Genomic DNA, 16461 nt, shown 5'->3' on the forward strand with positions numbered 1-16461 from the left:
TTAATTGATTATGAACACTTTCGAATACCAAAATGCACATTACTTAGCAATAAAGCGCAATAAACTTTATTTTAGTATGAATTTAAGCATCAAGTTTAGTCCCAGGTACATGACGAGCTTATCTATAACCTGAGTTTGTAGAACTTTGATTAAGTTTGAAAGTTCAGCCTATTACATCATCTTAGCAAAGTTAAAATATAGTCTAAAATTACCAAATTGTACACACCACTTAAACAATATATAGAGTAAATGGAGCTGAAAATGCCTTCAACCTCAATTGGCTAAACAAACAAATTAAATTACAACCTCTAAAATAAAACATTGCATTGCCATTTGCCGCTAGCTGTTAATCACATTCAGTGAAAAGAACAATCAAAACCACCACCTAAACTCCAAAACCAACCAAAATCACACTTCTGGATATAAAGTGGGCAAGGGAAGTAGGGATGAGGTTCTTGTGCCTGTGGTCTCTTGTCAATCAAGAAACATAGAGCAGTCCCATTTCCATCTCAAGGTAAGTTTACCAGAAAAGGTATTCCCAGTCACGACATGCGAAGCTGAGGCTGGAGGATATGAAGTCTTCAATGGCGACAACAAAGTGGGAAGTGTTTAGACAAATGGGAATCCTCAGAAAGTTCATGCCTTAAGGGTGCTCATTCATGTTACTCATGATGCTCCTCTATCATAAAATGCAAGAAGCTGCTTGACGTGATTATGCCATGCAGCTACATTTTGCCCATCCATTGTCACCCAGTCAACAACCGTCGATGCTGGTTGCTCCCACCATTCATCAAGCTGCATAAAAAGGTTAAAAATCAGGGATTTAAATGGAAATTGCAAAAGGGATATGAAAAAAACCAGCAATTCTGGTGAATTTTCTTTATTCATCCATGTGTATGACACTTTGCTAAACAAATATGCAACAGGAAATTGTGGCAAAAGTTTTCCAGAGAGAAATTCGGAAACTGCATGAACCCATCCTATAATTTTTCATCTCAGCTTCAATTGTTATATTAACTTGATCAGTAATAATAACAGTGGTAACTCACCAAACCCCTGACATATTTACAAGCTTCCAAGCTCTGCTGAGCATTCAAAACACCAGCCTTAAGTTCAGGCAACCATTTCTCCATAACGGTCTTGTCTTGTTCTGCAGCCAAACTCGGAATAATTTTTTGTCCTACATCAATACATCAAATGTCAATAAAGAAGAAAAAAGAGCATTCAATTTCTGAAGGTATGAATCTGAAAAGGATGGAAAAGGCAAGTTATCCTGACCTTCCAATTAACTGATAAAGAGAAGAAAAATCGAATTTACATGTTAAATTCTGGGGTTAGATACAATATTTACCTTTCATATTCCTGTTGAACACAATAAGCATGGTTTAACAAAGCATGACCACTTTGAACAAGATCCCTTCTAATGTGAACAAGATTAATAGCCTTTAATAAATCTTCCAACACACAAGCTTCAGAGCCACGAAGTTTCAGACAGAACTCCAGGGACTCCAACACAGATGCTAGACCAGCATCTGAACCCTCCAGGCCTGTCCACCCCACATTTAACAAGAGATTAATTTACCACACTATATATATACAATTTCTCTTCAAATTACATGAAACAGTAATACATAGACTTGAAACAATAAAAATAAGATATATATTGTTATACAAAGTTAATACCCTATTTACTCATGCTATAGGAATTACCTGATCGCAAGTCAATAAAATAGACTATGTTGATCACATCATACCAACCTCAAATTCAAGTGACAATTTTATTTCACCCAAAACAATTTACATAATTGATAATGCATGAGATCCTAACTCCAAGTCTCCAAAACACTTAATAATCAGAGACATCTCACATAGCCAATTGGGAATGCAAAACAGTAATACACATACCAGCTGGATACTGAAGGGTAGCTGAAACACAGCATATAGATGGAATCGCTGATGGATCCCGAGCACCTGCTCTTGCTGTTAAAATTGCTGCATTCATTTCTGCATTTGCAATTGCTTCCTGCCCTGATGATCCACTGGCCCCCATGGCTTCTAGCAGTGCCTAAGTGAACCAGTATTGAAGATAAAGTTATGTTGAAGCATGACAAAATATGAGACGATTAAATACCTAATGCAACTCTTTCCACAACAAAACAACAAACATAGCCTTCTCCCACTCACTAGGTGGTGGGGTTGGCTCTATATGGGTCAAGCCAAGTCATAATCTTCTGTCATGAACTATATCTCTATAAACAATTTATATCAAAAGGCTCTTTTTAATAATTCAACTTAATTTGTGAACTATATCTCTATAAACAAGTTTGAATTTATAACAGCTATACAAGAAAATGCCATAGCCGAGCGAAATGTTGAAGGTAGTACTATATGAATGTTCAACCCAGAACAAGTTCACAAATTAACTAACAACAATTATTCAATAATTGTTATAAAAAAATAACTAGAAGCTAGAAGCCCTAGAACAGAACAAAGCCCTAGATCCTAAGCAAAAGGGGGACAAGGGCACTCCGAAGGGATGACAGGTGGAACAGACATAGCGCCGGCGACGATAGAACAGAGCTGCTCGACGGAAAAAGGAGGCGAGCCCGGCGACGATGGAACCGAGCTGCGCGACGGTGCTTTCAAAGCTGAAACAGTAGCTGCACGATGGTGGAACAGAGCTGCACGATACCGACGGTGGCTTCGAAGCTCGTTTCGGCGACGGCGGCGGGAGATGGACGGAGGTGAGGGAGTGAGATCGATGACGGAGAAAGGAAGGAGGAGCTCGAGGGTGATGGGAGGGATGGGTTCGCGTTTAGCCGTCGTGTGGAGCTAAGGTTGCTGGGTTGGGTAATTGGCTAGGGCATCCCAGCAAAACGATGGAGATTGAAACTTTCGGAGGCGGGAATGAGAAGGTTTCTGAACCAGATGAAGAACAATTTTGATTTTTTGTTTTTTTAATATGTTTAACACAGATAAAAAACAATTTTGATTCTTTATTTTTTTAATATGTTTTTGTTTTATTGTTTTAATTATTTGAAATTATAAAATTAGGATTAATTGAATTCTAAAATTTGATTAATTTAAAAGGGTATTTTTGTCTAATCAAATAAAGAAAGGATGTTTAAGTCTTTTTATAAAATTAAATAAATAAATATTTTTTATTTTTATTTAATTAAAAGGGTGTTTTAGTAAAAGTGGTGATATACTATATATTTAAAAAAGAAAAAATTAAATGCTGATGTGAAAAATAAATTCCACATGTTTTATTGTTATTTGTCTATATCTTAAACGTATCGGTACGTATTAATTTATCATCGTAACGTAGCAAACACCTAATAAAATTAGGATATTTATGTAAATAATGTTGTAAATTATAATAGGACAAGTATATTATTAATTATTTTTTTTAAATTTAAATAAGTAAAAAATTTTATATTTTATTATATATTTTTTTTATTATTTTGATGACTAATCACCTTATCAAACACTTATGTGAAATAATGTATATAAATGTATAAAATATATAACAGGGTAAATCATAAAAAGAAAATACATTTGAATAGTTTTATCGCGAATAAAAATGTATTTAAATTTTGATATTGATAAAAATATTTTTAAATAATTTTAAAATATAATAAAAATATCTAACATTAAATATGTATTCTCAAAATAATATTTTAAAGATTGAATTTTGATATAGTTTTTCGGAAGCATAATTAAAAAAGAAAAAGTATAACGTACAGATATTAATATACATCTATTTTAATCACAAAAATAATGACACGTCATTTTTTTTAGTGCAATGAGAAATAAATTCACAAAGTATTAAGTAACTTAAAGCTTCACATAAGTCAATTATCATTGCTAGCTTGTAGAGTTGCATACATAATAATAATAATTTTTTTTCGTTTTTTTTTTTTGGTGGAAAGAGTAGAATCATAATAGCTAAATAACATTAAATACTACTTGAGAGCTAATAAAAAATATTAAATTTGTTGTGCCCAAAATCAAGTGTATATTAATAACTTAATATTGGCTTGTTCACAATTGTCGTGCTATTTGTTGTATTAAATTTTTTTGCTTTGATATAACTTAAATAATTGTTTTGAAGATAATTTGAAGATTATTTTTGAGGAAAGAAAAAACATTTGTTTTATCTCATCAGGATTTAACAAAAAAAATTAGTTTTTTATCTTCATAAAGTAAATAAATTCAAATATTCCATTTTAATTTGAACATCGTAAATAATTTTAATTTTTTTATTTAGATATGCAAAGCACACTTTTGTCATATATTTAACAAATATTAAATTTATGTTCTCGTAAGAAAAAAAATACAAAAAAGTATGAATTTTTATGCAAATAGTGATAATAAAAAAAATTAAAACTATAATTTATATCTAGAGATAAAAATACAAAAAATAATATTTTAATTTTTAACTGGTATTTAAATGTATAATTTTATTTGACACAAAATTATTGATTAAATATTTATTATGAAAATAATAATTTTTTTTGGAATAATTTGGCTTCATTTTGTAATAATTAATTATATTTATATTTTTTAATAGTTGAATTGCTCTTTTAGTATTAATCAATAATAAAAGTGGTAAATATTTTTTGGTTAAAATTTATAGTTAACAGTGCATTGTAAATGATAATTTTTATAAAATAGTGTTACAAAATGTTATTTTATCAAGTATTTTAAACTAAACAATTATTCAAATAACTAAAATATTTAAGAATATTAGATATTATTATTGCGTCAAATATTTTTAAACTAAACTTAATCACTAATAAAATAAGTATAAAAATTCAATAATTTTGTTTATGAACTACACATAAAAATCCGAGATTTAACTTCAAAATATTATCAAAGGTAAAAATTTCTAAAGGATGTGTTTAGTAATAAAAAGAATTCAAAAAAATCATAAAAATGTGTTGTTTAAAAAATATTCTAATTAAATATTTATCATTTTAATTCTAATATTTTATTCTTTATTTTGTAAAATCTCTTCTAGTTTTGTAAGAGAATTTTTTTAGTTATTTTAAAAATATTTTAATTTATGATTCTTTTGACTAAAATAATCGATATGGTATTTTAGTATTTTAAAACTTCAATTCAAATTTTTAATTTATAATTCAATAAAAAATCATGATATTTTTATCTTTTTAAATTAAAGTTTAATTTTGATGCACTGACAATGTAAAATATTTTATATAATCGTTCATATATTCTTTTTTTCAATGACTATTCATACTATTAAAGTTATTAAAGGAAAACGTAGTTATTTTTTCTAACATGTTGCTATATAATTAGATGCATGCATAGAACTATTTTACATTGACAGTATGATGGAAAGAAAAAGAAATGGGGCAGCTGGCATAACAACTCAACTAGCAATATGGAAGCAACAAATTTTTCGGAAATGACAACAAATACATAGGAAGAAAGGCACCAAAGGGATGGCATGGAAGTTGTAAGCTCTGACCCTCTCACCCTCTGAAATTGCCCCTTCTCTGTTAATTCTCACTATTGGCCATTTTGACTAATATCCCTTCCTTCTCTGCTGCAAGAAGCTCTCCCTTCCTCAACTCTACTTCTCAATTCTGTTACCTGTTAGGTGAATTGGTTCATTTTTTTCCTAGTTGTTGAACCTTTGTACTACCCTCGTACTCCCTTCATTCAAATTAAGTGTCGAATTGCCTGCATAGTTATATCAACTGGTCCTTTCATTTTGCTTTCATTTTCATGGCTGACAATACTCTGATGCAAACAATGCAAGCCGCTATCAACAAACTCTCTGAATGCTCCGAGGCCCATCAGGAACAACTTGCTGCCATCAATCAATCCCTGGCTTTACTTCAGGCTCATGCCGCTCAACGTGCTGAGGGGTCGGTGTCAGCAAATCAACCCCACTCGATCTTTGCTCCCCACGACACGTGAAGCTTGAGTTTTCCCATTTCTCCGGCGGCGATGATGTGCTCCAGTGGATCTATCGTTTCTTCAAGATCCACGACATCCCGTAGGACCAAAAGGTTGACCTTGCCGCCGTGAGCCTGGAAGGCAAGGCTCTGTCCTGGTTTCAATTGCTCGAAAGAACAAGCCCAATCCAAGATTGGTTTACCTTATCCACCGCGATGCAGATCCAATTCGGCCCGTCCCAGTTCGACAATCCCCGCGAGGATTTGCTGAAGTTGAAACAATCTTCCACCTTCACCACATACTTCGACACCTTCACTGATCTGGCCGCAAGGGCATACGGTATGGATGATGCTCTTCTTCTTGACTGCTTTGTCGGTGGGTTACACCCAAATCTGAAACACGAAGTCAAATCGCGTTCACCGAATTCATTGCTATAGGCGGTCGCCCTGGCCAAGTTATTCGATGAGAAGTTCTTTCCAGCCTCATCCAGATCTCGAACCCCAACCATGCCTTTCCTCTCCCACCCCCAAAAACCCCCTTTTTTACTTCGGCAAGCAAAGCCCACGCGGACACCCCAACCCCAACCCCACGCACGCCTTCAGCACCCCCGCTCCTCCCAACCCCGCCCAAATCAAACCCCCTCTGTAAACTCTCCCTCGCTGAGATTCAATTTCGCTGTGACAAGGGTTTGTGCTTTACTTGCGACGAACAATTCTCCCCCTCCCACAAATGTTGTTCCAAACACTACTTCATCATCCAGTCAGTGGAGGAACTCCCACCGGTCTAAGACTCGCCAGAGGAGCCCCTTAGCCCACCCATTTCCACCCATGATCAGGATTCCACCACTGAGGAACCTCACCACTTATCCTTTAATGCTCTGTCAGGAGTACCCTCTAGGAAGTCGATTCGGTTCACGGGCTCTATTGCAGGGAAACAACTTCGGATTCTCATGGATGGCGGCAGTTTTGACAACTTCATCCACCCTGACCTCTCAACTATGCTTGCTCTCCCCATCTTTCCAGCCCCAAAATTTACAGTGGAGGTCGGCAACGGCGCCTTACTACACTGTGAAGGCGAAGTACGCAATGTTCCAGTCACCATCCAGGGTTATACTCTCTCTATTTCAACCTTTGTGCTGCCAATTGCTTCAAAGGAGTTGGTTTTGGGTGACAGTTGGTTAGAGACACTGGATATTCACTTGGTCAACTATAAAGATAAATTCATCACATTCTTGGCTGGGGATCGATTGGTCACTCTACAAGGCGAGAAGTGGCAAGGTCCAACCCAGGCTCACTTTAGCCAATTCCGGTGTCTCCTCTCGATGTCTGCTATTGCTGAATTATACACTCTTCAAGCCCAGCCGCCCGAGACCCATGTTCCTGCCCCCATTGGATTTTCCCTCCACCATGCCGCCTGAACTGGCCTCACTTCTAACCGACTTTGCTACAGTGTTTCAGATCCCGCACGGCCTCCCGCCACCGCATACCTATGACCATAGTATCACCCTGTTTCCCAACTCCTCCCCGGTGAAGGTGTGCCCATACCAGTATCCACATAGCCAAAAAGCCGAGATTGAACATATTGTGGCTGAGTTGGTGTCGGAAGGCGTGGTGCAGCCCAACACCAGCCCTTTTTCGTCCCCAGTCTTGTTAGTTAAGAAGAAAGACGGGACATGACATTTTTGTATGGACTATCGGGCTCTCAACGCTGTGACCGTAAAAGACTCTTTTCCCATGCCAACCGTCGACGAGCTCTTTGGAGCGCAATTCTTCTCCAAATTGGACCTCCGATCAGGCTATCACCAAATCAGGGTCCGTGAAGATGATCGTCATAAGACTGCCTTCCAGACACACCAGGGATTATACGAATGGCTGGTAATGCCATTCGGGTTATCTAATGCACCAGCGACCTTCCAAAACCTCATGAATTCCATTTTTGCGGTGGTCCTAAGGAAGTTTGTGCTAGTCTTCTTCGATGATATACTCGCCTATAGTCTTGATTGGGATTCTCATTTGCAACACTTGAAGCATGTCTTGTCCATTCTTCAGGAGAACACCCTCTTTGCTAAGTTGTTAAAGTGTTCCTTTGGGCAGCAGAGCATTGATTACTTGGGACATGTAGTATCCAGACATGGTGTCCAGGTGGACGGTTCAAAGGTCACAACTATCAGGGAGTTGCCTGTGCTGACCTCGGTGAAGCAACTTCGTGCATTCTTGGACCTTGCTAGTTACTATAGAAAGTTCATCCGCCAGTTTGCTACCTTGGCTGCGGCACTCACAGACTTACTGAAGAAGGACACCTTCACTTGGTCTATGGCCACCAACGATGCCTTCATCAACCTTAAATATGCACTTATAACAGCGCCGGTGCTGGTCTTACCGAATTTCTCGAAACCCTTTATGCTGGAAACTGATGCTTCGGGGACCAGAATTGGTGCAATCCTCAGCCAAGACAACCACCCTATTGTATTTTTCTCCCGAAAACTCCCTACCTCCAACCAAAACTGGTCAGCTTACGCTCGGAAGATGCATGCCATCATTTCGGCTGTGGCCAAGTTCTGCCACTACCTTCTCGGCAATAGGATTATTATCTGAACAGATCATAAAAGCTTGCAGGAGCTGCAACAACAGACCATTCAAGCCCAAGAGCAACAACGGTAGATGTCGAAGCTGTTGGGCTATAATTTTTCAATTGAATATAAGAAAGCGTCCGAGAATCAGGGAGCAGATGGCTTATCCCACGCCATTATGTCTTTGACTACTATGGAGAGTGAGCTGATGGCTCAAATCCGACAGGGCCTCAGGGATTTCGATCCCAAATCGGAATTATCTGAGTCAGCGGCATCCTCAGACCGGCTGCACAACATGGAAGGGCTCTGGTATTGGGACAATCGCATTATCATCCCAGCCGAGTCTCCATTGGTGAAACACATTTTGCGGCACTTCCACGATTCACCGTTAGGTGGACATGCGGGTATTCAAAAAACCTTGGCTAGAATTGCAAGTCAATTCTTTTGGAAACACATGGCCACTTCTATCAAGGAATACATCTCATCTTGTGCCATTTTTCAACAGACAAAGTACTCCACCCGTCCACCCCCATTCCTTCCCATGTGTGGCAATATATCTCCATGGACTTTATTACCGATCTTCCCTCTTCTCATGGCTTTGCGACAATCATGGTGGTGGTCGATCGTCTCTCTAAATTTTCTCATTTCATTCCCCTCCCATCAGACTTCTCAGCTTCTAAGGTCGCTGATGCTTTCATCAAGCAAATCATTAGCATCCATGGGGTTTCCCAGTCCATCGTCTCCGACCGAGACAAGGTATTTACTTGCAAATTCTGGGAACACTTGTGCAATGCACAGGGCATCAAGTTGGCTCGAAGCTCAACCTAGCATCCGCAAACTGATGGCCAGATCGAGGTCCTCAATAGATGTCTCGAGATGTATTTACGCTGCTATACTCAGCAGAACCCGAAGGCTTGGTGTAATTTACTGCCTTGGGCGGCATTTAGTTATAATACCGCAATCCACTCAACTACAGGTATATCTCCATACAAGGCCCTATTCGGGAGAGATCCCCCTCCTCTTATTCGTTACAATGTTGAGGCCACGGACCCACCAGTAGTACAAGAACTCTTCCAGCAGCGTGACCATATACTAATAGCCCTTCGGAGCCATTTACAGCGAACACAAGCTCGCATGAAACTGAACGATGAGAAGAAGCGCAGCGAATTAGAGTTTCAAGCCGGTGATTTGGTGTATGTGAAGCTCCAACCGTATCAACAGCAATCGGTGGCGTTGCGCAGGAATAAAAAACTTAGCATGCACTATTTTGGCCCATTTCCAGTGATCGCAAAAATTGGTAAAGTTGTATATAAGTTGCAGCTCCCAGCAACTACTAAAATCTACCCAGTCTTCTACGTGTCATTGCTTAAGAAGTGTACCGGCAGACCCCAGAATCCAGCATCCCTTCACCGTTGTTGCTGGATGGCCAGGGCCTTGAATTGCAGCCTCAACTGGTCTTAGGTCACCGTATGGTCAAGAAAGATAACCACTGGCATGAAGAGGTATTGATCAAGTGGCAAGCTTTGCCTGTGGAGGATGCTACTTGGGAAGTTTATGAAGATATGAAGCAACTACACCCCAACTTCGACCTTGAGGGCAATGTCAATTTGAACGGGACTGTTGATAGAAGGAAAGAGAAATGGGGCAGCTGGCATTACAACTCAACTAGCAATATGGAAGCAACAAACTTTTCGAAAATGACAACAAATCTATAGGAAGAAAGGCACCAAGAGAATGGCATGGAAGTTGTAAGCTCTGACCCTCTCACCCTCTGAAATTGTCATTCTCTGTTAATTCTCACTATTAGCCATTTTGACTAATATCCCCTTTTTCTCTGTTGCAGGAAGCTCTCTCTTCCTCAACTCTACTTCTCAATTCTGTTATTTATTAGGTGAATTGGTTCATTTTTTTTCTAGTTGTTGAACCTTTGTACTACCCTCATACTCCCTTCATACTCCCTTCATTCAAATTAAGTGTTAAATTGCTTGCATAGTTATATCACAATATTAAAATAAAATTATTTAAATTCATACTAAATGACATTTTAGTCTCTTAGAACAAACTCTATCTTTATTTTAGTATTCTTAAAAGTTGGATTATAATTTCTAATATAATTAGATAACCTTAATTTTAAAGGGTTAATTTTAATGTTTGTAAGATTAATCTTAAAATATTATTTTAATATTTTTAATATTAAATTTAAATTCACAATTGCTAATACAATCAATCAACCTCAGTTAATCATATAAGAATAATTTAGTATTTTTTAAATTAATGCTTAAAAGGATATTTTACTCCTTTAAGAATAAACTAAAATGTATTTTAGTTTTTTTAAAATCAATCTTCAAAAATTGTTTTGTTCTTTAAAGTATTAATTATAAAAGTATTTTAATCTTTTTAAAAATTAAAATTTAAAATTTTTATAGGTATATTTTTTAAATTAAGTTTGTTGTATAAAATTAAAAAATATTAGTGATTTTAATTTTTATGTATAAAAATTGTATAAATGATATATTAATAAAAATGACATTGTTGATTGTTATTATCAATCTTATTTATTTGTTATTAGTTATTCTAAAATGTTAAAATTTACATCTTTGATATTATATATACGTGAGTAGTTGACATAAATATTTTCATCTATTATATTTACTTTAGATAAAATATTGTGTCATCTTTTTTATTATCTATTAGAAAATAGATAATGAGTTTATGTGAATTATAATGGCTAATTTAAATTAATTACACCTAAGATTTAATAATATAATTCTAGTAATATAACTTAGTTGATCTATTTATCTTTGTCTCTTCTCCTTCTATCTAAGTCAGTTAGCCATCTTATTTTATATCACTCTTGTCTCTCCTTAATTCTGTTTCTGTTATACTATTATCGTGCTTCTACCATGTTAGACTGTCAAAGCCCACCACGATACCAATCCATCAACGTCCTGCTACGATACCAACACACTGCCGCTTGTCCTATGCGAGTCTCACTGCAACACCAACTTACATACTCAATGTTGCCACATCGCTGCTAATTTGTCTTTACTTCTTTCTCATTTTACCTCATTTTTTTCTCACTACTTCTTTCTCACCAGCACCCGTTATCATCCTCCATTAGGCTTTCACCTTGGTTCTCACCAACCATGTATTCACCTATGGCATTTTTTCCCAGTACGCGTGATTCTACTTCTGTCAATCATTTATTTTTCTCTTTAATAGAATTTAAATTAAAAAAAATTAAATTTTAAATTTTAAATTTTAAATATAATATAAATTTATTTAATTCAAATTATATTATATTAAAATAAGACAAATAATATAAAAAAATAAATTTTTGTGTTTATATACATACAACTTATATTTATTTTTTATATAAAAAATTTCTAATATTATTTCATAAATATATACTTACACAAAATATGTTTTATTTAAAAAGAAATTTTTGTCCTCTTAAAATTAATTATAAATTTGTTTTATTTTTTGTAATTAAATTAAACTTTTAATTCAAATTAAATAAACTTAATGTTAAAAAATATTTTAGTATTTTAAATTAATCCTAAAAGAGTATTTAATTTTTTTTCAATTCTTTTAACTCTGTTTTTTGTTTTTCATAATTTTATAATAATTTGATGTCAATTAAAAAATAAAATAAATTAAATTAAAATTAAAATTAAAATAATAAAACAAACAATTTTAACAACAGAATTTTAATACTCGTTTTCTTTTTCTTTTAAATTATGGGGTATTAAATACAAATGTTTTTTTCTTATTTTTTTTAGTTAAAAGATTCTAAAATTTCATATGACTTTAGAGTATCAAATCACGTGCAAATTTAATTTTAGTGCAAGAAGTTCAATTCAATATTTTTCATAAGATTTCAACAGTATTTTTTGTTCTTGGTTATATTCGATTTTCACTCTTATGATCCCACCTCTTTTTCATAAAAACAAAAAAAAATCTCATTATTTTGCACGTTACCAGCTAAGGAAGCAATGATTTCCAAACTCATTATTCATATTGGATTTCAAGCTAGTTCTGAGCTACCTTTGATATTCTCTATCAAACTCCTGCTATACTTTATACCAGGTGTTGTTATGTATGTGATTAAAATGAAATATCTGTATATATTTATGCAGATTTACATTTATACCGTAGTATTGTCTTTAAAAAAATAAAATATTTTTATTTTTAAAATTTAATAATTTTTTATTAAATATATGTTTTTTTATAATTTTTTGTCAACAATTAATAATATTTTTTAAAAAATAAAAATATAAAGATCAAATTTTTATTTAATTTTGTGTGTATATTTTTTAAATAATTATTTAATTATTTTTATAAAATTTTGAATTAAATACATAATAAATTTATCAAATAAAAAATTGGTTTGTCCTTTACAAAACAAAAAATAATATTAATTTTTTGTATTTTTGCCAACAATACATGTGTTAGTTGAAATTTGGTATTCATCTAGCATTTTTTTTTGTCAAATATATTAGATGACAAAATCAATCTAGCTTGTTTTACGTGGCCTGTGAATATTTAAGATCAAAACAGCTCAGGTGCGTACTGCGTTACGTCATTGCGCAACTGCCTCTTCGAAAGTTTAATTTCTTCATTTTAAAATAAAATAAACAATGAAAGAATAAAGAGAAGACTCCATAATGTTTCCTGATGGCTGATGCTCATTCCGCATCTGCATTATATTCAATGAACGGTATCCCCACGTACAAAAAATATTTAGAGGAAAAGAAGGTTTTGCTAACTTAATTAAAAAAAAGTGAACTTTATATTATTATGGCGGCTAAAGTATTGTTTTTGTTTTTAATATTTGGGATAAATTTTATTTTAATTTTAGTTTAATTATTTTGTTAGTTTTTATAATTTTATAAAATTTTAAGTTAGATTTTTGTATTTTTTTTAGTTGAGTTCTTGTACTATTTTTTTTAATTGGGTTCTTATATTTTTTTAATTGGGTTTCTTTACCAATTTTTTTTTTAATTCGATCCTTATAAAAAAGCCAATTACTGTTAAGAGGGACCTAATTAAAAAAAATTGGTACAGAAACCTAATTAAAAAAAATATAGAGATCTAATTAAAAATTTTACAAAATTATAGAAATCAATAGAATAATTAAACTTTTAATTTTTAATATTTTAAATAATTTTATTTTTATCTCAAAATATTTAAAATAATATCAATATTATCTCACAGTAACACTTAACGAAATTAATATACTATTAATAATATTTTTGTGAAAGTTACGTTTATTCAATATTTTTTTCTATTTTTATTCTCTTAATAAGTTTAAATTCTAGTTTTTTTATTTTTTTCTTTTTTTTAAATTTCTCTTGAAGAATTAATAGCGTAAAAAGGAGAAGAAAAAAAATAAAAGAATAAAGTTGAAACTTGTTGAAAGAATAAAAGTAAAAAAAAAATTGAATAAATTTAGTCTTAACAAAAATATTATTTTAAATATTTTAGAATAAAAATAAAATCATTAAAACATTATCAACCAAAATAAAATTCACTTTAAAGGTTGGGACTAGTACAGAACTTTACCCTATTATTGAAAAGTATGCTTAGAATTTATACTAGTTAGCAAACTCCTAATTGAAACTCATTCACAACGTGGAAGTTGGACACAACTAGTCAACTACTACAGGTAAAAATGTTCCCTATATAGTTTACATATCTCAACCAAAATCAAAACCATAGCTTTTGTCGTACAATCCAATTGATGGCAAAAACAACGCGCATAGCTTTTGTTACCAGTCCTGGCTTGACCCACCTAGTTCCAATACTTGAGTTCTCCAAAAGATTCTTGGAGCTTCACCCAAATTTTCATGTCACTTGCATGATTCCCTCACTTGGGCCACACCCAGATTCAACCAAATCCTACCTTCAAACTCTTCCTTCAAACATTCACTCCATCCTTCTCCCTCCAATCAACAAACAAGACTTGCCCCAAGGAGCATACCCTGGAGTTCTTATTCAAAAAACCGTTACCCTCTCTCTCCCATCAATTCGTGACACCCTTAAATCCCTCACCTTAAGGGAACCACTTGCAGCTTTGATCGCAGATGCTTTCGCCTTCGAAGCACTTTCATTCGCTAAGGAGTTCAATTTCTTGTCCTACATTTACTTCCCTTCTTCAGTTATGGTTCTTTCATTGTGTTTGCATTTGCCAAAACTTGATGAGCAAGTTACCGGTGAGTACAAAGACCTAAAAGATCCTATCTATTTACCCGGTTGTGTACCAGTTTTCGGGAGAGATCTTCCATCTCCAACGCAAAATCGATCCACTGATGCTTACAAACTCTATCTAGAACGTTGCAAAGGATCGAGTAATGCAAATGGATTCATAATCAATAGCTTCTTGGAATTGGAATCAGCTGCTATGAAAGCACTTGCAAAGGAGAAAAGTTGCTTCAGCTTTTATGATGTTGGACCAATTACACAAAAAAGGTCATCAAGCAATGATGGTGATGAGGAATTAGAGTGTTTAAGATGGTTGGATAAACAGCCACATAGTTCTGTTTTGTATGTTTCTTTCGGAAGCGGCGGAACACTCTCTCAAAGCGCAATCAATGAGCTAGCTTTGGGTTTGGAATTGAGTGGTCAAAGATTTTTATGGGTTCTTAGAGCACCAAGTGATTCATCGAGTGCTGCTTACTTAGACAACCAAAAGAACGAGGATCCTTTGAAATTTTTACCAAGTGGGTTTCTAGAAAGAACCAAAGAGAAAGGTTTGGTTTTGCCATCATGGGCACCCCAAGTACAAATCCTTAGTCACGATTCAGTTGGTGGGTTTTTGAGTCATTGTGGTTGGAACTCGGTGTTGGAAAGTGTGCAAGTGGGAGTTCCAATAATCACATGGCCACTCTTTGCAGAGCAGAGGATGAATGCTGTATTGTTAGTTGATGGACTCAAAGTGGCGGTGAGGCCGAATGTTGGAGAAGATGGTGTTGTTGAAAAGGAGGAAGTTTCAAACGTGATAAAGTGTCTAATGGAGCAGGAAGAAGGTAAAGCAATTCGCAAAAGAATGGAGTATTTGAAAGCTTATGCTGCTGATGCAGTGAAGAAAGATGCTGGTTCTTCAACGCGTGCGCTGTCACAATTGGCTACTAAGTGGGAAAAGTTTAGTGGGATTGAAGATAATAATTAAATTAATAAGAGAAAATAATAAATAAATTTTTAATTTTTTAATTTTTAAAAAGTCAAAAATTTAAATGTATTTTTAAATTTTTAAAAATTTAAATGTTCGCAAGTTAAAAAGTTAAAAATTATTTTTTTTTTAAATTAATAAAGTCTTCAGTCACCAAAAAAAAATTAATAAAGTCTTCTATGGTTTTTTTTTTCGGTTGATGTGCATGTTATATATTGTTTGATATGGGCCAGCCATATGGATTTTTTCTCTGTTTTTTTTTTTGTAATGGACTGATATTGATGTCAATAATAATATTTAGCTTGCGAATACCAATATATATATATATATATATATATATATATATATATATATAGCTTGCTTTGACACGTTGCGCACATAAGTCAAATTTGTTTTCAAGTTAAATTGTTCGTCTTTCCATTACCAGAAAAAAAAAATTGTTCTTCATTCCTCATTTGTTTTTCTTTTATGTTTTACACTTTACTTTAATTATATTAAGTATATATTAAAATTAATTATTAGTATAAAATATATATTAAAATATAAAATATATATTAAAATAAATTAAATTATATATATTATATATAAATATATAAAAATTAATTTATTAACTAATTTTTAGTATATATATAATATTTAATTTTTTAAGTTTTCTCTTTCAAGTTAAACGTAGCTTTATCTCTGAATTTTCTAAGTTTGTGTTAATAATTTTCCTATTTATTTATACATGTCGTATCTTTTAAAAAGAATCTTAACATTATGTACCAATATTTTTGTCAACCTAATTCTCTAA

The 16461-nt window shown here is 33.6% G+C and overlaps 1 protein-coding gene and 1 pseudogene across 1 annotated transcript; one reads left to right on the plus strand and one right to left on the minus strand.

Moving 5' to 3' along the window:
- Nucleotides 1-546: 546 nt before the first annotated feature.
- On the minus strand, nucleotides 547-2358 carry LOC112697357 (AUGMIN subunit 5-like; annotated as a pseudogene).
- Nucleotides 2359-13960: 11602 nt separating this feature from the next.
- LOC112697358 (hydroquinone glucosyltransferase) lies at nucleotides 13961-15997 on the plus strand. Its single transcript, XM_025750491.2, has one exon. It carries the CDS (start codon nucleotides 14241-14243, stop codon nucleotides 15666-15668), a length of 1428 nt encoding a protein of 475 aa, XP_025606276.1. The 5' UTR covers nucleotides 13961-14240; the 3' UTR covers nucleotides 15669-15997.
- Nucleotides 15998-16461: the final 464 nt, after the last annotated feature.

Source organism: Arachis hypogaea, chromosome 6 (genome assembly GCF_003086295.3).
Source record: "Arachis hypogaea cultivar Tifrunner chromosome 6, arahy.Tifrunner.gnm2.J5K5, whole genome shotgun sequence".
Classification (NCBI taxonomy): Eukaryota; Viridiplantae; Streptophyta; class Magnoliopsida; order Fabales; family Fabaceae; genus Arachis; species Arachis hypogaea.

Bases quoted from the DNA above. Each gene is read 5' to 3' on its own strand.
- LOC112697358 (XM_025750491.2), top strand. From the start codon at position 14,241: ATGGCAAAAACAACGCGCATAGCTTTTGTTACCAGTCCTGGCTTGACC.